At 38.3% G+C, this 24,923-nt stretch overlaps 1 protein-coding gene and 1 long non-coding RNA gene across 6 annotated transcripts; one reads left to right on the top strand and one right to left on the bottom strand.

Annotated features, from left to right (window-relative positions):
- The first annotated feature begins 249 nt into the window (after positions 1-249).
- Positions 250-24,869, top strand: GART (phosphoribosylglycinamide formyltransferase, phosphoribosylglycinamide synthetase, phosphoribosylaminoimidazole synthetase). Of its 5 annotated transcripts, none has more exons than XR_004139032.2 (22): positions 250-333; positions 2,433-2,619; positions 4,770-4,865; positions 5,273-5,447; positions 6,482-6,593; positions 7,387-7,455; positions 7,970-8,095; positions 9,400-9,487; positions 9,702-9,787; positions 9,982-10,150; positions 11,820-12,051; positions 13,779-13,873; positions 14,165-14,274; positions 14,655-14,853; positions 15,794-16,045; positions 16,296-16,448; positions 18,602-18,808; positions 19,899-20,036; positions 20,992-21,122; positions 21,369-21,510; positions 22,525-22,596; positions 22,693-22,832. XR_004139032.2 is itself a non-coding variant. In XM_010981021.3 (22 exons), the coding sequence occupies exons 2-22, from the start codon at positions 2,475-2,477 to the stop codon at positions 22,882-22,884; spliced, it is 3,033 nt and encodes a 1,010-aa protein (XP_010979323.1). In that variant the 5' UTR covers positions 250-333; positions 2,433-2,474; the 3' UTR covers positions 22,885-24,869. The 5 variants fall into 5 exon arrangements, 4 of the variants coding, with proteins under 4 accessions (XP_010979323.1, XP_031315022.1, XP_064353059.1 ...); XM_010981021.3 differs by having other exon boundaries at positions 22,481-22,596; positions 22,693-24,869; XM_064496981.1 differs by having other exon boundaries at positions 272-333; positions 2,467-2,619; positions 22,481-22,596; positions 22,693-24,869.
- LOC135323416 (uncharacterized) lies at positions 14,108-16,028 on the bottom strand. The gene is made up of 3 exons (XR_010385023.1): positions 15,895-16,028; positions 15,089-15,173; positions 14,108-14,240 (listed from the first exon to the last, which is right to left on the bottom strand). It is a non-coding gene; the product is annotated as an uncharacterized LOC135323416 (long non-coding RNA).
- Positions 24,870-24,923: the final 54 nt, after the last annotated feature.

The following is a 24,923-nucleotide window of genomic DNA, read 5'->3' as shown; positions in this document are numbered from 1 at the left end:
TCCTCTGAGCTCAGGAGGCTCTGGAGGAGAAATAGCGACCTTACGTGGCAGCTGATAACCATAGTGTTACACTGTAAACGTACAAGGACTTAATAGCTTTGCTCTGGAGTAGGATCAGGCCGCGCCCTGCCCGAACGGGAGGGGATCACCCGGGACTGCCTCGCGGTACGGACCGTGCGGGCCAATGGAGAGGCGAAGCCCTCCGGGGGCGGGGCGGGGGGGCGCGCGAGCCGGATCCCCCTCGGCCGACTTCCGGCGCGGGGCGGGCTGCAGAGCCCCGAACGCGCAGGTGAGGCTCAAAGTGAGAGCGCCTAGACCGCTTTGTGTCTGTGGGTAAGTTTCTCCGCTTTTCAGTGAAGTGCATTCATGGTTTGGTTTGGCGACTTAATACTAGAAGTTGAATGAAACTGTAGAAACTGGTTTGGCTGTAGGAACGTTCATCTCATTTGTAAGTGCGGTGGGTGAGGGTTGGCCATGTGCTTTTCACTTTTCACTGAGGTTTACGTAGAATCTGTCACTTTCTCTGCTTTCCAGAATGTCAGGGCTTTTTCGTATCATCTTGCTTTTTTTAGGTCACACACCGAAATTACATATTTTCTCGTTAAGCACCCTTTGTCTCTTGCAGATTATTTAATCCAATTTTGTAATTGGATTCTACTTTATATTATTCACCAAATCCTTGAAATGGCTTTTGCTTTTCCTGGCTCTCTAATTCTCGTTATGTTATCCATTTAGACGGCTGAGGCCCAAAAAGTTTAAGTCCCTCAAAATACCTCAGCCAGTAAGTCTTAACCCAAACCAAGGCACTCTGGCTGGTGGCCTCCTAACCACTCCTGGCGTAGATTCCCTCAGGCTGAGTCCTAATCCTATTTCAGCGATCCACTGGTGTAATCAGAACAATTGCCCTTTACTGCCCCTCCTATTCAAACTAAACGTAATGTTTTATATAGATTTAAAGGTATGTTTATTTCAGATGTTTCAATACACATGGCAAGTCTGTGTTTTCCATTAATCTGAAATAGTTTTCCCCTCTTTGAGATGATAATTTAGTAATTCTTTTCTTTCTCATGTTTTCAGTTGTTAAAGCAAAATTGCTTCCGTTAGAATCCAGGCTCCACCCTCTATTAGCTGTGTGCTCTCCGGGAAGTTAACCTAACTGAACCTCAGTTTCTTATAAAATGCGGATAGTATTCCTATGTACCTCATAGAATTCTAAAGATTAAGTGAAGTGATTCGTGAAAAGCATTTGTAGTAGCATCTGGCACAAAGTGCTTAAAAAAGTTTTTATATTGTCAATTTAGTTTCTTTTAAATGTGTAATCCTAGCATCTCACAAGAAGTGACCGATTTCACATTTTCCTGTTATCAATTTGCCTTCTACATAATTAAATATATTCTGAAAATTAGTAAATGACTGTGACGAATTATTCATTCCTTGGCTTTTTTTTTTCCTTGTTAAAACTGCTTTCTATCAGTTTAGGCAAAAGTAATAAAATATAGCAGGTTAACATTTACTACTGCTGAGTGTAAGAAATTGTACTAATAGTTTATGTTTCATTTCAGTTTTCATGGCCACATAAAGCAAACTCTCTTAATTTCACCTTTTAAGGTATGAAGAAATTGAGTTACAGGTAGTAAGAGCTTAACCAAGGAAGGCCACATTGCTAACTTGAGTTAAGACACAGTTGCCCATCCTGCTCAGGACCAAACGCCAGAACTAAGTGAGACGTGTTCAAGTTTGATTTTTGCCTTCTCTACCAATTATATGAAATTCAAATTGCAGTGTCCATAAATAAGGTTTTATTGAAACAAAGCCATGTTTTTCTTTACAAACGTCTGATAGCTTCCTATTGCTTAGAGCAGAAATAGGCAAACAGTGACCTACAGCCCACTGCCTATTTATGTAAGTTTTTACTGGGCATAGCCAGTCCACATTTGTCTATTTATGTCTAAGTCTGCTTTCGTGCTTCTGTGGCAGAGTTCAGTAATTGCGACAGAGACTATATGGCCCTCAAAGGTGAAAATATTTACTTTCTGACCTTTTACAGGCTCCAGTCTTAAATGTTTCTTTCAACTTACTATAACTTTAAAGTCTAGTAAGACTAAAGGTTTAAAAAGTTATTTTAAATTTGGGGTCTAAATTTAAAATGATTTATTTTTAACTGAGGTTTGATGATTATTAAATCTTCTAAAAGTGAAGCCCAAAGAAAGGTGTTTGTTCGTAGATTTTTTTTTTTTAATGGAGCAAGGCACTCAGCCACCATTTATGAGTGGTCGTATTTCTCAAGTTATGAGTCCTAATATTTCACAAGTGAATTGCTGGAATAAAATGTTGTTTGTGTGATTACAAATGACTACTTAAATCATGTTTAGAAATCGTGATTTTTAAAATATATATATTCCAAGGTATCAACTGTGGTTTTCTTTCTGCAGCTTTCATTTTCCTGTTGAAATTCCTGCTTTGCAGACAAAGCAATGGCAGCCCGAGTACTTGTCATTGGCAGTGGAGGAAGGGAACATGCACTGGCCTGGAAACTTGCACAGTCCAATCATGTCAAACAGGTGTTGGTTACCCCAGGAAATGCAGGCACTGCCTGCTCTGAAAAGATTTCAAATACTGGTAATGTTTTAAAGTGATAGTTAACGATTGTAAATGATAAACTGCCAACCACATCTGTTCTTTATAAGATCAATTGCTATTCAGATTTGAATGCTTTTCTTAACCCAAAAATTTATGTGGTAATTTGAATACTTGCCAGATACTTGTAAATTTAAGTTATCCTGTTGTTAGAGTGTGGCATTTCCTTACCTTAAATTATTTTAAATCTTTAAGATTACATAACCATTGAAAAATTCACAAAGTGCTTAATATAGGCTAAAGTGTTTCGGTGTGTATTTGGGGGAATGAAAAATTGAGCAGTGCTATTAAATGTAAGTTCTGGCAGTTCTTACTCTGTGATGGATCTCAACCTTTATCTTTTCCACTGGTAAATATGAAAAAAAATGATCAGTTCTTATGCTACATTAAACTCTTCAGTCACTTCCTATAGTACTTAGCATAAAACTCAAACTCCTTACCATTCCTGTTAAAAGCTTTTGTGATCTGCCCTCTGCCTGCCTTTCCAGCCTGATTTTTTTTCCCCCAGCCTGATCGTTTATATCCTTTGTTTTCTTCTCACTGTTCTCCATCCATGCAGTCCTGCCAATTTCCCAAACAGAGCTGCCTTGGACTTTGTATTAGAACCCAAGCATTACTGGCTCTTCATCATTCAGGCCTCAACTTATGTTACCTCCTCAAAGAGGACTTTCCTAAAGTTTTTAAATAAAGCATGTCCACTCCCATTTCATTTGTTGTCAGTTATGAATCATTATCTGTACCTACTTTTACTTTTCTATTGTCTCTTATCTTCATTTCCCCCATAGAACATTAGCTCTAGAATGTAAGCTACATGAGGGCAAGGAACTCACCTGTCTTATTTTGCACTGTGTGCACTATGCCTAGTACCCTACATGGCACATAATACTTACGGAGACAACATAGATCCAACAAGCCACAAACTGGGAGAAGATAACTGCATACATAGGGCCAAAATTAATAAGAAAAAGATAAGTAAGAGAATATTTGCTTCCCTGGGATCTTAGCTATGGGAATTAGGTATTGTTTTGTTTTGCTCTGTTTTGTTTTATTTTGTTTTAAAGAACTGGCACATTTTATCTAGGTGCAATTGATGTCATACAAACCAACCCATAAAAGTCTCCCAAGATTGTGGTGAGGCTGCTGTCACTTGCAGCAACAGGTTAGGTGTGTCATCCTCCTCTTGCCACCCTTTGCTGTGCTGATATAGTTGGCTCTGCTCAGCCCAGTTGTGTATGCAGCTACTAACCCAGAGTGCATGGTACTCCATCCTTATCCCACTGAGGCAGTTCCTGTAGTTTGAGAGTTCTGCCTTTTCTGCACATATCCCCTGCACATCACAAATACCACATATGTGCAGAGTAATTTGAGATTTCAGCCAGCTTAAGAATGGTGACCCATATGCGGTGAAGCAGAAGAGTGCCTATATAACCAACCCATGGTTAGTGCATGGTTGATCCTACTACTACTTAGAACTCGATCAAGAAAGAAAGTTTACCTGGCTTGTAGGTTGGAGAAGTGAGCTAGGTCTTATAATCATTCAGTTTTTAGCATAAACATCTTTATACAGAGACCCTTCCTGGCTTAATCAGAAATAGCCCTCCAACTTACCTCATCAAATTTGCCTAACGTATTCGCACTTGGTATTATTTCGCTTGGAGATTTATTTCCCAACATTCCCACAGTGCATCCTAAATGGAAGGACCCTGTGTTGTGTTCACATCTTAATCCATTGAGTAGGGCACTGTCTAGCACATAGTAGTTCTCAGGAAATCTTGAATGAATGACATTAAAAGACCAGTTTTTGGGTATATTCTCTGATACACTTCTTTGCTTACAATCAACACTAGTGACGTGAACATCACAGTCAAGAAAGTACCTCTTGGGAAAGTAACTCCTGGGAAACTTATTCAGCTCTTTGCTATCACTGTAGTGATAGCAGGGAACTGAGTTTTGTTGGTTACTCTATAATGCACTCTGCTCTGAACTTCTCACAGTAAAACTCATCTGTACCAGTAATAGAAAACCAACAGTTAATAGGCATCCTAAAGTATAGTGCTTTTCAGCATGACATTTAGTTAACTTAAATGGTGTTTTTTAAATGAGGTGGGTTTGTTTCTTTTTTCTGTTCATAGATGTCTCAATCAGTGATCACACTGCCCTTGCTCAATTCTGCAAAGATGAGAAAATTGAATTTGTAGTTGTTGGACCAGAGGCACCTCTGGCTGCTGGTAAAGTTCATTTCTTTTTATTTTTATGGTATACACAGTGCCAACAGGAGCTTGGAGATCATCTAATCCAGTATATTTTAAAGATGAGGATTTCTAATATAATATTACATTGGAAAAAGCTTTCATCTCCTTGAAATTTATGGATTCTAAATTTTTTTTTCCCCAAGCATCAGTGATGTGATGAATGAGAGATCAAATTTGTAGCCATGGGAAATACAACAAGTAATTTATTGGATTTCAATCACGTATCAGTAGCATTTATGTTTACAGCCTGTAAACAACATGAAAAACTTATTCTCTGCCATCTGTCTTAGCTCAATGTAGATTTAGTCTAATGCTAATTCTTCAGGATGAAAAGGCCCTGCAGAGACCTTGACTCACCTAAGGCTGCTTGTTTCCATCACTAGGAATTGTTGATAACATGACATCTGCAGGAGTGCGATGCTTTGGCCCCACAGCAGAAGCAGCTCAGTTAGAGTCCAGCAAAAGATTTGCCAAAGAATTTATGGACCAACATGGAATCCCAACTGCACGATGGAGAGCTTTCACCAAACCTGAAGAGGCCTGTACCTTCATTACGAGGTAAGTAGAAGACTGCCTGTGAAGGGCAGTTGTCTTGTTATGATATATGAATATACTATATATTATAGTAAGTATATGGTATTATATATTATATGTCATATATAATATAGTATATTTACTTATAATATACTAAGTAATATATATATTATACTAAGGCAATTCTAGGGAAAAACTCATACTATGTAAATTGCCTTTTTCCCAACATCAAAATAAAATGGAATTCTATGCATATAAAGGTATACAATCTTGTGGCCTTGCAGAAAGATACATTTTTTAATATTTATTACTGAATAGTTTCTAGAGGAAAAAATACATTTGGTTCTATAGTCATGTATTCTTAGCCAAATTGACGCAGTGGCATCTTAAAACATAAAGGATATTGATATTTTCATAAATAATTAACTAAAGTGAGGAGTCATCACTTGGCCTTCTGCCACCACTATTCAATTCTAAATCATAAATTAAACATCCTGTTCTCTATTATATGGAAAACATTGAGCAATAAAAATATTGGTAGATATATACCTTTGGCCCCTTTTTTGTTGACACTTCTTACTTGGTATGTTTTCCTTTTAGTTAGGTCAGTTTCATTCTTAATTGTTCTTTATTCTACATTGAATTTTATTATTTCCTAGTAGCCAAACACCTTAAAAGTAACAATTTTGTTACTTACTTCAGTTAATGATCTGTGTGCCCATGTTTATATGGGTCTTATACAGCACATCTTCTTGAGAGTATGATTCACAGCTTTATATCTTAAAGATCACGCCATATCCATACTAAACAACTGCTTTTTTCCCCCAAAGATTTTACTTATATGATCTCATGATAAGTGAGAAAAGCAAAAGTGTACCACATGGTGATAACTATAAAAGAATACATAAGGGAAAAATCCTGGCAGGAAGTACATCAAAATGGTGTTAGCAGTTTTTTTCTTTCTGCTTATCAGTTGTTGCTATAGCATATCCAAAGCATTTTAAACTTTTGAATCATAAGAATTTATTGGATGTTGAAAATTACTCTTGTCTTCACAGTGCAGACTTCCCTGCTTTGGTTGTGAAGGCCAGTGGTCTTGCAGCTGGGAAAGGGGTGATTGTTGCAAAGAGCAAAGAAGAGGCCTGCAAAGCTGTACAGGAGATCATGCATGTAAGTTGATCCCTCTGAAAGAAATTCATAATTTTCTAGTCACCCTGGATAAATAAATTCTTTTAAGTTTACAATATTCCTAAGGCAAGGAAAACATAGCAAACACACAGATAAATTATTTCTCATTATACTATGTATTATAATCCATAATCTATAAAAGGGTTATTATAGATCTACAATGATTCTATTCCTTGGAAGTAGGTTCTACCCAGAATCCTTTGTCAGCTGCTGAAAAGTAGGAAGTCCTCAGACTGTAGGACATATAAATAAATTCTCAACCATTCATGAGAACAAAAGTATTTGTCCTTTGTGTCCCAGAACTAAGAGAGGTGAAGCAAAGAATTAATACACTTTGCCTTTTTTATGATCTATCTTGGTTTGGTTGGGTTTCTACCCCTTGTAGAAATCTACTTTCACGGATATTCTTTGCTATAATTATTTAAGCAAACATTTATGATTATAATCAGAAATAAGAGTTAGATGGTAATAATGAAAACATCTGTTTTTCTGTAACCTTATTTGAAACTGGAAAGCTAGATCCCCAGGAGAGTTTTAATGATGTGTTCATCTCATCTGTACCAGTGCTAACTCTACATCATTGCCACTTTAAAAATAGAAAACATTCATATGTTCCTTTAAGGCTTTCAGAAATGGAAAGAGAAATTATAATACTAGTGCATTGGTTTCATAATACAAATGGTAGAAAATAACAATAGCTAATTAAATATTAAAGGCTTATAATTTACTTCTCTTTTTGTTATTGTGTTTTGTTTTGTTTTTTACCTACAATAAGGATAAAGCTTTTGGAGAAGCTGGAGAAACAGTTGTTATTGAAGAACTTCTTGAAGGAGAAGAGGTTTCTGTACGTATATTCATCTTTTGGGCTTTTATAGAGGATAAGAAGCTGTGTTAATCTGATCTATGAGCCCCAAAAAAGCTTCATTTACTCTGGTTACTTTATCTAAGAGCATAAACCAAGCGGTTACAAAGGAATTTGTATGTTTAGTATTAGAGATACAAATGAAAAAAGAACTTATCTTCTTTCAGTCATCCCCAGTGTATCAGTAGGGGACTTGGAGTTGTAGCACACATTATTTCAAGGAGAGAAGGACTGAAATATTTTACTGTGAGGGTAGCTTGATTTTTTTTTTTCCATCCTAACCTAGCTTAAAATTTACAGATCCTTCAGAAATTAAGTGTATAATATCTTCTGATTCTTAATGTAGAAATCTTAGGGTTATGTATGTTTTAAATCATTTTATTTTAAAAATGAAACTTCCTTTGAGAAGAGTTAAGGTACATATAGTCCTCCTTATTAAGTTTTTTTTTCACTTTTTGGCATTTAAGATTAAGTGGACTATTTGTTTTCTCTACAGTGTCTGTGTTTCACTGATGGAAGGACTGTGGCCCCCATGCCCCCAGCACAGGACCATAAGCGACTGCTGGAGGGAGATCATGGCCCCAACACTGGGGGAATGGGAGCTTGTTGTCCAGCACCTCAGGTACCTCCTAGAGGCTCAGCTGAAGTTCAGTGGTAATTGGTCTTCTCAAAGAGCTCTTAGGTGACACATTTCTGGGTTTTTTTTTTCCCCCCGTGAATGATAGTACTAATCAGCAATTTGGTTTTCCTGTTAAGTGAAAAGTATCTTTTCTGGTCTCACTCTAAAACTAACCTTTTCTAAAAGCCTTTAAAGTACTAACTTAAGTATGGATTGAGCAGATCCTTCTAGCCACTCCTCTCTACACCCTATTTTCAACCCATGGGAGCCAATTATAATCTAGAATTATCTTTTATTCTTGTTTGCATATCCAGGGCCCAACAAATAAGACTCAGTAAGAGTGTATGTGGTAAATAGAGGACCAAGTCAGACTATCATTTGTTCTCCTAGTCTTTCTACTTCTTAATGGATAAAGTATGCTTCCAAACAATTTCTGACAAATTTTTATTAAAAATCTGCATTGAGTCTATTATAAATAGATTAGCACTTCAGAAACTCACCCATTCCTTTCACTAATGATAGTTATAATTGTATACAGTGCCTTTATTTTTCTTAATTGAAAGATTAAAACCCAAACAGGGTTTACTTTAGACTATTTAAGTATTAAAACTACCATTTGGTAAAAGTGATTTTAATATGAAAACTATCTCTGGGTCTAATTTCTACAATTTATAAACTCTAGATTCTCAAGTTTATAGGCTTATGAAGTATGTGTAGGATATACTGGAAGTATACAAAGAGCCTCAAGGTGGATGAGGACATTTTTAGTTTTTATTATGTTTCAAGAAACTATTTTTAGTGGGCTTTAAAGATGTAAATGTTTGAAAAATCTCTAGGTTTGGTAATGAAGGGCGATTGAAGAGTCACTTAGTCCTGAAATGGCAGCTGACACTGATCAATAAATACATAATCCAGCTTCTGCTTATGATCATCAGAGGTCTTCTTTCCCATTTCAGAAGAATAAGGCTAAATACCTATTTACTTGATAGGGTCAATGTGAGGATTTTGAAAGTTTATGAATTTAGGGCGGTAGGCTATAACTCAGTGGTAGAGTGCATGCTTAGCATTGCACAAGGTCCTAGGTTCAGTCCCCAGCACCTCCATCAAAAAAATAAGTAAGTAAATCTAATTACCTTCCCCCTGCAAATGAATAAAAGAAAAGAAAAAGAAAAATTTATATACAAAAAAAAGTTTATGAATTTAAAGTGCTTAGCCCAATGATAGTTCTCATTGTCTCACGTGATACTACTTACAGGATGATTCTTTAAAATACCAATTGCATTTAAATATTTATGTGTATTACCCAGGTTTCTAAGGATCTGTTGCTAAAAATTAAAAATACCATTCTTCAGAGGACTGTGGATGGCATGCAGCAGGAGGGTGTGCCATACACAGGTAAGCATGTTGATGTCACTGTGGACGTTATTTACAGAGCACCTTGACACCATTTTCTCCCTTTTTTTTTTTTTTAACCACCTTTTAATTGACCACTTTTGTAACATTTGTTATGGTTATTCCAAAACTTTGATTACTATAAGTTTACATTCTAGCTTTCATAGTCACAACACAATGTCTTCATTATCAATTTTTTTTTCCTTTTTTAATGAAGGTATTCTCTATGCTGGTATAATGCTGACCAACAATGGCCCAAAAGTTCTGGAGTTTAATTGTCGTTTCGGAGATCCAGAGTGCCAGGTGAGTAATAAGGATAATGTAATATAAAGTACTACTGTGTAAAAGATGTGTGCTGTTTTAATCTTTTAAGATTTATCAGCCTTGAAATAATTACCTTTGAGAAACATATGCAAGTTCTGCTGGTATCCCGGTGAATAAATTGTCTAAAGGAGAGCTGGAATTTCTCTCACCTGTCACATTGATTGTTTTTCCAGGTGATCCTCCCACTTCTTAAAAGCGATCTTTATGAAGTGATTCAGTCTACCTTAGATGGCCTGCTCTGCACCTCTCTTCCTATTTGGCTTGACAGCCACACTGCTGTAACTGTTGTCATGGCGAGTAAAGGTTATCCAGGAGACTACACCAAGGGTGTAGAGATAACAGGTGAATATCAGGGAACAGAAGGTTGGATTACAATGTGACAAGTGACCAGGACCACAACAGGAGTTTGTCCCATGCTGTGTTCTCCTTTTAAGGATGTAAAGCCATCAGTAACTTTGCAGGGGTTCTTAACATAACCATATTGCTTGTTGGATATGAGTGTCCAGATATCCAAATTACTGCCATCCGTTTCCCTTCCTGCACAATGAAGATTTAAGTGGGCCTAGCCAGATTTCCAGAGTATCGCCCAGTGCTGCCTTTCTCTTCATCCTCCAAGAGCCAGGAAGATAATGAGAATGTATGAGAGTCGGAGGAACATTGGTATAAACTACATCAATGCAATCAATTTCAGAGGTGTGATCTCTGAATGATCACAGATTAACCCCCCAGTTGGCGGTGCACCCCATAGTCACTTGGATGGCAGAATTTAAAGTTTCAGAAGTATAACCTTCTCTTCCTTTTCTCTTTATAGGAGATGAGGCATCTAGTTAAATGATGTTAAATAAAACTGTTTTAGAATGTTAAATAAGTCCCAGCGCCATTAAGCCCAACAGCAGACCTCTATGATCCCTAGCAGGCTGTAGTTTGGCCTCCCTTAGGACCCCAGTCCTGTGTTTGATTCAAACACTGTATTTACTGTCTTGCCCAGACAATAAGTCCATTGCCCTGTTGATCCCACACGTGGCAACTGGGCAGCCAGAAATTGATTACCTTTTGAAATAAATAGAGGATGGATAGAATCAAGATCTTCTGTGTTGGTGAAACTTCCCTAAGGTTGAGGTGAGAAGTATAAAAGTAATCTCTGACACTGCATTATTGGGTGTTAACGACACCAGCAGATATTTGGGTACCTATGACTGAATGCCTCTATATAATAAAAACATCTAGGGAAGACATATGATTAGTGCTAAAAGAGAAGTGAAAATGGAAAAGGACAAGCTGGGGATTTAAGATTTTTTTTTTAATTAAGAGGTTATCTTTGTATAAACTGTCCGTGTTGATCATTTCAGAATTTAGAAAATGCCATCTAATAATATTTTAGATGTAGAATATAAATAAGATCTCAAAAGTAATTGAAAAGAAAATGAAGCCAGGGATTTTCTTTTAGGCTGAGCCCAAAACCTAATTTAAATCAAATTTGTCTTAAAATTTTACAAATGTTGTATTAGCGAGAAGATTAAGAATGTGTTTGGTATTGCAATGATCTTATTGGTTATTTTAAAAAGAAAGAAAGCAACTTTATTTAGTTGGCTATCAAAAGCAAAAAAATTCCTTTAAGTAAAAAAATGTGATCATATGCAGGATTTATTCATTGTTTTTTAATCTTTTTTTTTTTTAACTTGTCAGGGAGAAAATAACTGTGTATTTTTGTCTCAAACTTTTCAGGGCTTAGCATCTTTTTTTCCCCCTCACTCATTGAAATAATCATTCTTACATGAGATTTATGATAACACAAGGTTTTAGGACTACAGTTGTCACCCTAGAATAGAACAGACTGTTCTTAGGAGAAAGGGTCTATTTACTATTATATTACATTAATTCCTTCCTGATAGGATTCTTGTGAAGGTTCATTTAAGTGAAATAAATATTTTATTTTTAAATTCTGGAAATTATAAACCACAATATAAAATATTATTATTGCTATTGACATGTCAAATGTGCTCTCTCACAGGATTTTCTGAGGCTCAAGCTTTAGGACTAGAGGTGTTCCATGCAGGCACTGCCCTAAAAGATGGCAAAGTGGTGACTAATGGGGGTAGGGTCCTTACTGTAACAGCCATCCGGGAAAATCTTGTCTCAGCCCTTGAAGAAGCCAAGAAAGGACTAGCTGCTATAAAGTTTGAGGGAGCCATTTACAGGAAGGACATCGGCTGTCATGCCATAGCTTTCCTTCAGCAGCCCAGGTAAGTTTCTGACCAAGTGATTATAGCACAGCTTCAGAACTGGCATAAATGGCTATGGAGTAAACTCCATTAACCCTGTACTAGGGCATTCTATATTCTTAACTCTTTCTGAGACTGATCTGATTTTGATTTGCACTTAGCTTGAATCAAAACTTACTAGTTACAATAATATTCAAATGAAATTTAAAAAACTTCATGGCAGCTCCTCATGTTTGAAAAGTTCAATAAACTCACAGTGATGTTAGGGATTTTTTTCACATTGTATGCTTTAAATATACGCAATCATCATTTGTCAATTATTCATCAATAAAGAGGGGGTAAAGATTTTTATCCCTTGAGTTATATATTTACATACTACTATTGCATTTATGTCTTAGTCCCTGGTTTTTGTCAAAGAATTCAAGATGAAAATATTGGCCATCTAACTTTGTAACTTAATTTAACTATAAATTTTGGCCATCTCATTTGGTCACTGCATTTATATTTATTACTGAAGTGTGTTTTTTAACCCCTTATTGATTCATTTATTGTCATGTACAACTAACTATTCCTTTGTAAAATCAATGAACTATTATTTGCAAATGTGGGTGTTTTGATATAAGGACGTGTCACAATTACTATTGTTCACAGAGTTCATCTATGAGAAATAAATTTGTTTTAGGACAAAATGCGAAATTTTTAGCAACTTAATTCAAGCTATATTGTTATTGATAGGCAAATTTTTTTAATTTAAATAATGGAATTTTTTTTTAGAAATGAGAATATCAAAATACCATGCTAAAATTTTGTTTTTTATTTTAAAATGACCAGATTCTATTGAAATTATCTATTTCAAGGGACTTGAAATCTTAATACTAGTCTAAGTTCTTTAAAGATGAAGAAAATGACAGGCTACAGTGCCAGCTGCTACCAGAGAAAAAGCTGTTTTTAACCACTAGAACTTCGTTTCCTATCTGTGTGTGACCCTGGACTGCTAATTTTATTGGGGTTAACTGCCAAAGCTCTCAAGTCTATTCTTACTTTGGCACCTTGTTTCTAGTAAGACTTGACATATTTCTTCATGTATCACTACATCCTACTGGGCCATGTCATTTTTGTAAGGCAAGACCACTTAGTTCGCAGTGCCATTTACAGACTTGATCTCTAAGTGTACTGCTTCAACTTGTTGGCCTTGTTCTAGGTGGAAATGATGCAGTGAATATCATTACCTGGTTTTGCTTTTTTCATATTTTTTTTTATCTTAGTTTTTACTGTCTTTAGCTATAAGGAAACTGATATAGTTCTCTATTGTAGTAAGAGCTCAGTTTCATTTTTGAGGGATTTCTTTTTCTTATAATCCTAATTTTCACTTTTTTGATTCAGTTTTGGCACTCCTTTCCTTCCCATACCAAAATCAAACAAAGAAAGGTTGTGGCGAAATATCAGTATATTTAGCTGCCTATGAGAAGTATTTCTGGAAGAAACAGTTAAGCTAGAGAAGTAGTTCCGGGGAGGTTGTTTAAACACATTTCAGTTCCTAGGACCTGCCCTAGACCAGTTAAATCAAAATCTATGGATGGGGCCCAGCACATTAGGAGATACGAAAATCACTAGCGATATCTTCAGCTAAATAATTTTTTTATTGAAGTAGGGTTAACTTAAATAATATTTTAAGATTAAAATAATTTTCCCCTGGCATTTGGGTGACGTCTTAGTTTATTTATTTTTTTATTTTTTTAACTTTCTAGAGGCCTGACTTACAAGGAATCTGGGGTAGACATTGCAGCTGGAAATATGCTGGTCAAGAAAATTAAGCCTTTAGCAAAAGCCACCTCCAGACCAGGTAAGTCAGATCCTGACCTTTGCTCGTTAGTTAACTATGACAAACATTGTGAACTGATTTAGGCTTTGTAGTTCACTGAGGAAAATGTTCCAGATTAATGCCGAGTTGCTGTCAGACTTGCCCTATGTAAGCCAAGCTCCTAGTCTTCTGCTTTCTTGTCTCTAATATTAAGAAAAGCATTTTTTGTCCATGATTTTCAACTCAAAAGGATATGTCTGCCCCTTTAATATTTAACTGCCTTCTTAATCAGTTCTTGGCTATTGAAATGCAGCTAATAATTTTCTCCAACAGGCTGTGATGTTGATCTTGGAGGTTTTGCTGGTCTTTTTGATTTGAAAGCAGCCGGTTTTAATGATCCTCTTCTGGCCTGTGGAACAGACGGCGTTGGAACTAAACTGAAGGTAATCAGACACTTATGTGAATAAAGGCCTTTTGTGAAAGATAAGACTTTACTGTGTATCAAATATATATCTTTCCCCTCTTGACATAAATGTACCATAGAGACCATACCAAATAATCATGTAATTGGCCAGAATATCTACATGTTTCTAGTAACACAGTATTGTTGAGGCTCTCTCTAGATAAAAGGGTAATTTGGGGGAATTAAAGAGAGTACTTTTGGACCAAGGAGCTTATCAGAATTTCGTGGGGTTTTTTTGTCTTTAGGTATTCAGAGCAGCTAGCCAAAAGTCAATAATACTTGTTAGCCTCCACTGAGAAATTACAAGATCCAGTTTGGAGCTTATTCTCTTACGTGGATGTTTACATTATTCTTCTACAGATTGCGCAGCAGTGCCATAAACACGATACCATTGGTCAAGATTTGGTTGCAATGTGTGTAAATGATATTCTGGCACAAGGAGCAGAACCCCTCTTTTTTCTTGATTATTTTTCCTGTGGAAAACTTGACCTCAATACAACTGAAGCTGTTGTCACTGGAATTGCTGAAGCTTGTAAAAAAGCTGGATGTGCTCTCCTCGGTATGATAATCCATTGTAATCACATGTCCTTAATTGAATTTCAGCCCTATATATAAACATAATTGGTGCCAATATAGCTAACAAGAGAAACTATATACCACAAGATGAGCCAAATAAAATACAGATAATACTACCTAAGGAAAACTTAGACCTTGCTGCCCTCAAGGCCCCCTGTCAAGGGTTTGTCCCCTTGAGGGGACAGACCCCGACTCATATGCCGTCAGCCAGGCCTTACCTTTCTCTGTGATCCTTGGCCACCATTTCCACTTCCATCTCTCTCAGTGCCAAACAGACAGAGTAGGGGTTGTTTCCTCCTGGCCCTGCAGCAAAGGCAGATCAGTTTCTGGCATTCTGTATCTTAAGCCTTATTTTCCCACAGAAATGACACAAGAATAAAATGTATCCAAGCTTTACAGAAATATTGCTTAAATATATAAGAGAATTTTGAACAAAATGAATTTGTAGGTTGACCAACGAACAAAACTTCCTCTTTTATGTTGCCATTTCTGTGGGCAAGACTTTCCCAAAAGCCAAAATTGCCTTTCAACCATCTTTTAGAACAGTTTCTAATTTAGATCTGCCTGCCTAGACCTTGTCTTTACACAATTTGGTGGTAAAGTGAACTGTGGCATATTTTTTAGGCCAGAGCATTTGGAGTAGGCAGGCCTGATTAAATCACTTATCTAAGCCTGTACCATTATCGGAACATAGAATGATTGTAAAGATATATATGTGAAAGCACTTCTGAAACTAAACTGCTAGAGAAATGACATTAAATTCAACTGAGCATTCATGACGCAAAGGTAATGATGTTTGGAGGCTATACTTACCCTTTGTGGGAATTAATGCTATTTCCCCTGAAATCGTACTTGGTTGAAAGTTCTGTTAGGCAGCTAATAGAGTACATTTCATCAGCTGTTTGCTGTTTTCTTTCTGCCAGGAGGTGAAACGGCAGAAATGCCTGACATGTACCCACCTGGAGAGTATGACCTAGCCGGTTTTGCCGTTGGTGCCATGGAGCGGGATCAGAAACTCCCTCACCTGGAAAGAATCACTGAAGGGGACGTTGTTATTGGAATAGCTTCCTCTGGTCTTCACAGCAATGGATTTAGCCTTGTGAGGAAAATTGTAGCGAAATCTTCCCTCCAGTACTCCTCTCCAGCACCCTCTGGCTGTGGTGACCAGACCTTAGGTAAACATACTCGTGTTTAAATTCTGCTGCTTGGAAATGTCTGAGCAACCACTGAGAGGGGTTAGTCTTTCATTACTTAAAGTTAGAATGGAACAAATTACTTATCCTGTCATTTGACTATTTGAACATCATTGTAGAACTGGTGGGTCAGAGCAGGGTCACGATCATTCTCTATTTCAGAATTGTTTTTTATATATGCTTTGCTTTTGTGGTCATAGACTTAAGTTTTTGTCTTATCTTTCTTACACAGGGGACTTACTTCTAATTCCAACTAGAATCTACAGCCATTTGCTGCTACCTGTCCTACGTTCAGGACATGTTAAGGCTTTTGCCCATATTACTGGTGGAGGCTTGCTAGAAAACATCCCCAGAGTCCTCCCTCAGAAATTTGGGGTGGAGTTAGGTAAGATCACTAAAAAGAACTTATGCTCAGAAAAACACTGGGAGAAAAAATACATTATGGGAGGAAATTCCATGGGTAGTTAGTGCACACGCGATTATACCTGCAAAATTCTTAATCATTGGAGCTTCTGGGGGAAAAATAAGACCCTTTTCTACCTCTTTGCTTTATTAGCCTTGTTTATAAGGCATAAAATCTCGTGTAACTGACTTATATATAAGATGAAGCTGACTTATATAAGCAGATTCTCCAAGGGGTTTGGGAAGCTCAAGCTCTATCAAGATGGAACCAAGAACATGCTGGGAAGGGAAGTGGTAGTTACTAAGCAGTCCGTGCTGGGGATAAAGAGGACCTAGACCAAGGCACAGAGAAGGGAGACAGATTGGAGAATCACTCTGTGCTTTGAAGGAAAAAGAAGTCCCAATGTCTCTTGTTTAGTAGGTGAGTAATGATAACGTCCATAACACAGGAGGAAGAGTAGTAGATTTTGGAATAGGAAGTGGGAATACAGCGTTTTAAGTCTCTGAAGTGTTTATTGTAATGTTTCTGTGAGCAGAAGTTAAGTTGGGTGCTCGTGCAGATCGTAATAGTTATTGTCAAGAGAGTGGAGGGGACCAAAAGGTTGTTCCTCAGTATTCCATCCACCTTGAAGGTTGGCAGAGGTAGAATTTCTTAAAAAGAACAGTCAGAAGCAGGGAGTAAACCATGTAAAAGTATCAACTCCAAGCCAGGATTTCAGCATGACACTGGTCAGCATTGTCAGGTGCAGCTTAGAGGTCTAGAATGAGGACCCCCAAATAGGCCAGTATATTTCATCATTAGCTCAAAAAGCAGCTTGGTGAGGGTAGATACCACCTCCCAGATTATGGCATGTGGAGGGCGACTAGGCAGAGATATAGAGACAATGACTGAAGGTTGTGTTTCAGGAAACTTACTGGTAAAAGGGAAGGAAGAATGACAACTATGGTCATGGCAGAAGCGAGGGGTAGGGCTTTCCCTCCATATTTTTATAGAGTACAGAGACAAAGTCAGAGAAACCGTTCCAGCTTTCATAATCGACTAATATGCATTGGTTTCAGGTAGCAGGACCTGAAGAAGTTCACATGAAATAATGCCTTGTCCCAGTGAAGTAAGAAGGACTAGTGAGGCTTGAGGATAGGAGTAATTAAGCGGTCTAGGTCAGAGACAAGAGAGAGACAGCAGGCGGCACAGAAGGTGAAGTTCACTGTGTAATTGTTCGTTCTCCCAAAATAAGAATGTGTGTAGCCCTGAAACAAGAACAGGAAAAAACTGAGTTGATCCAGCTATGGGGTGGAGCAGCTGTGGGTGCAGGTGAGTAGACAGATCTGCTGGGCTAACCACAGAGTCAGAATATGTGAAGCTGGGGAAGAGTCAGAAGAGTCGGAAATAGGTTGTGTAGAAGTGAGAAAACAGGCAGGGTGAGCTCGGACCTGGTCAGGGGGGATTCCAGCCTAGCCAGGGAAGCAAAAGGACCAAGCTGGGCGGGGCAGGGGTGAATGGGAGTCCCTTCATTAGCACAGTGTGGAGTTGAAGGATACATCGGAGGGTCATATAGTAGTTCTAAGACATTCCTGGGATAGTAATGCTTCCTTGTGAGCAAAAACAAAACCTTAAAGAAGGAATCATCATCCTTGTCAGTCATTAAAAACAATGGCCTGGTGATGAATGGGGAAAGGAGGCAGGGCTAATCTGTGCATCTGCCAGCTTCTGTGCTATAAATACTCCCATCCTAGCCGGTTTTTAAGTGGCTGTATTTAACGGCCTCTACACACTGGCTTTAGCATACCACTGGTTAAGGGTAACTCGAAGGTCACCACATCAGGAAATTGAGAGTTGATCTAGCCATATTCCTGAAAGCCATTAGGATATCTAGTCCATAAGGGGATTTCTAAGCATATCCTCAGTTAATGCAGCACAGACCTCACTCAGTTGTCAGTACTGGCCAAGTGTGACAACACAAGTGTTCTTAATGCCTCAGGTACAAATGGATCCCCCTAGAAAACCTCTGAAAGGCCAGTGTATAGTCTACTGCATATAAATAGCAGTGCTGGTTATAATTTCCATCACTTGGTATATGTGCATACTTTTATACTTTGTGTCAATAGGTTAACTGAACAGCTCTTGCCTGTTTTCAGACGCCCAGACCTGGAAGATCCCCAGGATCTTCTCATGGTTACAGCAGGAAGGACACCTCTCTGAAGAAGAGATGGCCAGAACATTTAACTGTGGGATCGGGGCTGCCCTCGTGGTATCTAAGGATCTGACAAAGCAGATTCTGCAGGATCTTCAGCAGCACGAGGAAGAGGCCTGGGTGATTGGCAGGGTGGTTGTATGTCCTGAAGGTAACTGCCCCTTATTCAGTTGCTCTTAGGTATATAATCTTAAATATAACCGACCCCACCCTGCAAGCTCTCTGCCCACCTTTCATCCCAGCCATTGCTATGGCAACTGTCTTTATACGGCTATAACATGCCAGCACTCCTGTCAGTAATAAACATGTCTCTTCATTTCGGCCTCAGGGCTCTGACACCTCTGGGTAGCAGTCACATGTGCACAACCACACCCTGAAGGACAACCTTTGACCAATGGGGTGAGAGCTAGTGAATAAATACCCACTTGAGGGACAGAAGAAGGGAGCAGCTCTGAGGCACAGTCTGCATGGCTCTTTTGAGGGTCCCATTTTAGTCCCCTAGGATCATTTCCCAGAGTAAACTCCTCGTGTGCAAGACCTTGTCTCAGGCTCTGCTTTGTGGTTCAGCTCAATTCAAGGAAGAGTGAGCGAGCACTCTGACAAGTTCTGTGTATTACTCAGGACTCTGCTGGAAGTACTAGAAATTGGCATAGTGGCAGAAAACCAACTGAGATTCACTAACAGAGATGTCAAGTCTTGTTAATTTTGTTTGTATTTGCCTTTCATTCTTTTTTGTGTGGGTTTCATTTTCAGGCAGGCTCCCCAAATACCGGAAACATGTCTTGAGCCCACATCCTTCAGCTTATGTTGCAAAAGAGAGGCCCTCTCTTTCTCAACATCCTATATCCAATCTTTGAATGGCCTTGCTTGCGTCACATGCCTACCCTTGTGGCCAAGAGGTCGTAGCACTATTGTGGATGGAAGATTTGCAGGAAGAGGGAGACAGAACACTGTCAGGCAATAATATATCCACTGTATGTTTAGATATAGTGCTGTAGCTTTCAGTTGGGTAATTATATATGTTCACCTTAGGGAGGTTTTTATGCATGAGTAATGATCAGTAAAGCACACCTATTATTTTATGTTTTAATCCTTGCATATCTTATTTTCAGAATAAAATACAGTATTCTAAAGTTTTTATAAAATATTGTTCTTTCCAAAAAAAAATATTGTTCTTTCCATATTACTGTTATGGAATACAGTCGTTCTTTACTTATTTATTGGGTGTATTTAAAACAAAGGTTCTCCTCGTGTGAAAGTCAAGCATCTGATTGAAACCATGCAAATAAATGGTTCAGTACTGGAGAATGGCACCCTGAAAAATCATTTCTCTGTTCAACCAAAAAAGGCAAGAGTTGCTGTCTTAATATCCGGAACAGGTGAGATGTGGCTTCCTTTTTACTACAGAGCTGTAGAAATGCTCCACCTTTTCTCCCTCCCCACCCCCTCACCCCCAAAGAAACCCCTCCTTCAGACTGTGAGAACACTCAGCATAGTGGAGCTGGGTATCATTAAGGAGTGTTATCTTTTCTACATCCTCAGTCTTTCTACTTTTCTCAGGCATTTGAGACAGCTTCTAAAGGAAAGGTAGAGGGTGTCAGGAAGATGCTTGAAGAGAGAGAAACCAGAAAAGACAAAAAGAACAGAAATCTCAACTTCTTTTGAATCCTAGCTTTGTAGTTGAAAAGTCTTACAACAGTTGTGGCTTTTTTAAATTGTTAATAGTAATGAGAATATGACAGCTGTGTTTGACTCTTGTGAACAGAGGAGTAAAGTGATAAAAGCACTGTATTCTCTCAGACGGATGCAGCACGATTTTTCCCCAATATTGTAAGTAACATTGCTATGAACATTCTTGTAAATATTCAGTAAGTCCATAAGTGCATAGCTAATTACTTAAGGATATATTTCCAAAAGTATAATTGCTTTACAAGACCATTTTAAGGTTTCAGTATACTTTAGACCCAAGATGATGGTAAAGCAGAGAAACTATTCTAAAGGGCCATAGTGGTTTATTCTTGAGAGGGTTGAGTTTTCTTGCTTAATTAAGCAGCTTATTCTTCATCAGCCAGTTTTAAAATCATGTTACATTGTTTCTACTGCTATGCTAAATCATAAGATATTATTTCGCAGGAGCAATTACATATCCTTGAACCAGGAATGCCTATGTTTTCATAAGATATTAATCCATTATTCCAAGAGGTAGGGAATTTAAAAGTCTTACATATTTTGCCAATCTTTTCTAAGACAGTCAAAAGCCTTGATCATTCCCTGTTCAAAATGGCACACACTTTAAAAAATGGGAGCTCACCTGTGTTTTTCTCACTTTTTCAGGATCGAACCTTCAAGCTCTCATAGACAGTACTAGGGAGCCAAGGAGCTCTGCACACATTGTTGTTGTGATCTCCAACAAAGCTGCAGTGGCTGGCTTAGATAAAGCAGAAAAAGCCGGAATTCCCACCAGGGTGAGTTCCTTTGAAACGTGTCTTTCCCGCAGGCTATATTTAAACTCTTAATCTACCCCTAGGTGTTCACTTTGGATTCCTGGATTTGGGGTGGGTGTTGGGCTTGCCTTTCTATTTCATTCTGTCCATTCCTTAATTCTTGACATCTTCAGAAGGAGATGAAGTATGGCCTGTGTAAAGATTGAGTTTTAAATTATTTGGGGTTATTTGTTGGAAACAGATTGTTCTTATCTTTCTCTATCATAGGTAATTAATCATAAATTATATAAAAGTCGTGAAGCATTTGACACTGCAGTTGACCAAGTCCTTGAAGAGTTCTCCACAGACATAGTCTGTCTTGCAGGATTCATGAGAATTTTATCTGGCCCCTTTGTCAGAAAATGGAATGGTAAGCAAAAAATGTCTTACACCACATTGAGAAATTGACTGAAAATGGACTATGGGGAGGTTAAGTTGCCAGCCAATCCCAGTCATGAGATATTTACTGAGACAGTTTATTTTGAAACAGATCATAATTGAATTTCCTTTGCCTTAGCCCAAAGAATGACCCAATTGTGGTTTATTATCCTTTTTTCTTTATTGGTTTTCTTTGGTCTGCTGTAACTACATTTTCTAATATAGCTTAGGTTGGGTTCACAAATGTAGTATTTCATCTTCTGAATAAATATTGGGAAGAGACACTTATACTTGTTTAGAAGCAAGAGAAAGTGATTCCCTGGATCCCAAAATGAAGAGCTCTTCCTCTGCTGAGGAAGTGGGAGCCGTTGCCAGAAGATGGCAAGAAAAGCTTGGTTGCCAGATGTCATAATACCTGGTGTTAATGCCTTTTCCACAGAGGCTTTGACTGCTTCCTGTTGTCCTTTTTTGTGCCCATATTTGGTCAGTAAATGCATTTTCTCTCCAAAGAGTCTGTTTTCCTAAGTGAATACAGTTTGAGTAGAGCACTTGTGGTGTAACAGACAACAGGCAGTGCCTTTGGTGACATGAGGCTCACGCTGGCATGGTGGGCGTGCCACTCTTATATTATGTGCCAGCGACAAGCTGAATTTTCTTCAAGGGCTCTAGGATCCAGATTAGACCCTCTCCCATCCAACTCTGAGTCACTGCAGGTGCCTATTCAGAGTCCCTTGGTGTGTCTTCAGCCATGCAAGGCAGAAACCTGCTGCTCCCAGGACCTCCTTGCATGAGAACCTATATTTCCCTTTACCTCATTTCTGTCTTTAACAAAGAAACATCCATCCCAGAGAAATCCTGTTCCTGTTGACTCCTGATTCTAGACAGGAAAGTGTATGTTCCTTTGACAGAATAGGTAAGATTTTAACATTCTGACCACTATGCATGCTTTTATTAATTTCCAGGGAAAATGCTTAACATCCACCCATCCTTGCTTCCTTCGTTTAAGGGTTCAAATGCCCATGAACAAGTCCTGGACTCCGGAGTCACACTCACTGGGTGTACTGTGCACTTTGTAGCTGTGAGTATGTCTTTTTCTATCAAAGTATTACTAGTGTTTATGTGTAAATTGTACTGGCCAGAGGTTAATGTTCAAAACTTTTGCTTTCTTTTCCAGGAAGATGTAGATGCTGGACAAATTATTTTACAAGAAGCTGTTCCAGTGAAGAGGGGAGACACTGTTGCAACTCTATCTGAAAGAGTAAAATTAGCAGAACATAAAATATTCCCCTCAGCCCTCCAGCTGGTGGCCAGTGGAACTGTGCAGCTTGGAGACAATGGCAAGATCTGTTGGGTCAAAGAGGAATGAAGCCTCCTAATCCAGGAATGGAGCCAGCTTCGGGAGAATTCTGACTGCTTACAGGGAGGCTTTTTATCATAGACTTAGCCTAAACAATATCTAAGACATGTACGTATTGTCTCCAGTGGTGTGGTCTTTCGCATTTTACCGTTTTGGGGCCTCCTTGTTCATTCAATCAGACTAGCCGTTCAGAATTCCAAACTTTCAGCCAAACAAGATACGAAAACTTATTCTTATTTTTTGAAGAGTTAATCAACAAGTCTGACAAGTTAATATTTCTTCCCCATATTAGGTATCCGTACTGATTTGAATTGAGACTTCTCTAATTATTCTGATCATAAGTTGGTGTCATAAAATATCTGGGTAGCTCCCATTTCTGAGGGACAGTTTTCTTTGTGCTCTGAAGTATCATTAAACATTCCTCTAATAACTGACAATTTCTGTAATACCCAGATTTTAGCTTCACAGTTGGGAGGATGGAGGGCAATCAACCCAGACTAGTAAAGAGTATAATGGGACTACATTTATTTCCCACTGCAGCCAGTCATTTCCAGTCTGGTATGCAGTTCTGGAACTGGGAGGTTTAGGTTGACATACTGGGTACACGCACTTGACCCTACACACAGGACACCAAGCTTGGGACCACATTTCTATCATAGCTGAGCAAACAGGGAATGGCCACCTGGCCCGTAGGCAGGCAGCCAGCCTTCGATACTGAGCCACCTTCAAGATGGTGTGGCCTAAGAGCTCTGCCTACCCGACAGGGGTGCAGCCTTACAGGAAGGGTACCTAGAAGCCCTGTTCAAGTCCTCATGTAGAGTTTAAACTCAAACCCTAACAGCACAGGACTCTTACAGTAGTTACGTATAAAAGACAGTAAACTCTCACCTTCAGACAGGAAAGAGTAGGGGGTCAAGAGGAGCAGAGTGGAGTTCCGACAGGGACCTTTGCCAGGAGACCCTAATCACTGCCTCTGGTGCTAGTAGGATTCCCCAGGCAGCTGGCCGACATTACCCTACCTCTTGTTGACTGCGTCAGCAACTGCCATCAAATGGGAAGGACAGGTACATCATTTCACACAGGTGCGTTTGCTGCAGAAGCAACGGACTCACTGGTTCTGGAGAGTTCACTCAACATAGTTAAGCACGTATTCTGTATATGCCAAACACTATCCTATGAAGCCTTTAGAAAGTTACAAGATATAAAGGAAAATGTTATTGGTTGATAAAATCACATACTGTTAATAAAAGTGGAGGCTGGTACCAGTATGTAAATTAGAGAAATCAATACTGAGTTTATGACTTTAGAACTAATTCTCCAGTCCTTACTTTGACAGTAATCACAAAAAGGAACCAGCACTCCATGGAAAGTAGCTGATTTCAGTATCTTCGATAGAATCAAAACGTGTGAAATATCTGACTGACAGAAACCAAAAAAAAAGTTGAAAGCAGCAAGGATGATAAAAGAAAAAAGGAGGCAGCTTAAAGAATGTCCTGTCTAGTTTTGATAAGCTGAATATTATTTGGACATGTTGAATGTGTGAGTGCCACTGGTTTATAATGATACTCAATGAGAAAAGGTTATTTAAGTTATAAAAAAAATCATAATGCTTAAAATGGTGAAAATGTTAACTTTGATTAATGTAATAAATACAGATATTTGTCTTTTATTACAGGATGTCTCTATTTGTGTAAGCAGGAAGCCCCTTGATCATACATTGTGTTCAGGTAGAAAGATATGGGACAGGTTGGGGAAGGGGTTCAGTCTGCTGGTTGGTTACACACAGGAATCAAAGAGAAAGGATTCAACTGTGAGTTCCAAAATGATAAGTAACCCAAATAGTCTAAACAGCAATATTAAAATTTCTAAGAAATTTCATAGTCTTTAAATGTTCCTTCTCAATTTTTTTTACTACTTTTAACTACCATGTAAACTTTTTAAAATAACTCAAGTATACTATGATATTTAATTATAATAAAGTTTAATAACTGGTACAGCTAGTCCTTCATTACTTCCTTTCACCAGAATTTTCTTGGCTATTCTCTCCC

This window comes from Camelus dromedarius, chromosome 2 (assembly GCF_036321535.1).
Source record: "Camelus dromedarius isolate mCamDro1 chromosome 2, mCamDro1.pat, whole genome shotgun sequence".
Taxonomy (NCBI): Eukaryota; Metazoa; Chordata; class Mammalia; order Artiodactyla; family Camelidae; genus Camelus; species Camelus dromedarius.
The sequence above is the reverse complement of the archived record's forward strand: the minus strand, read 5'-3'. Positions and strand labels throughout refer to the sequence as shown.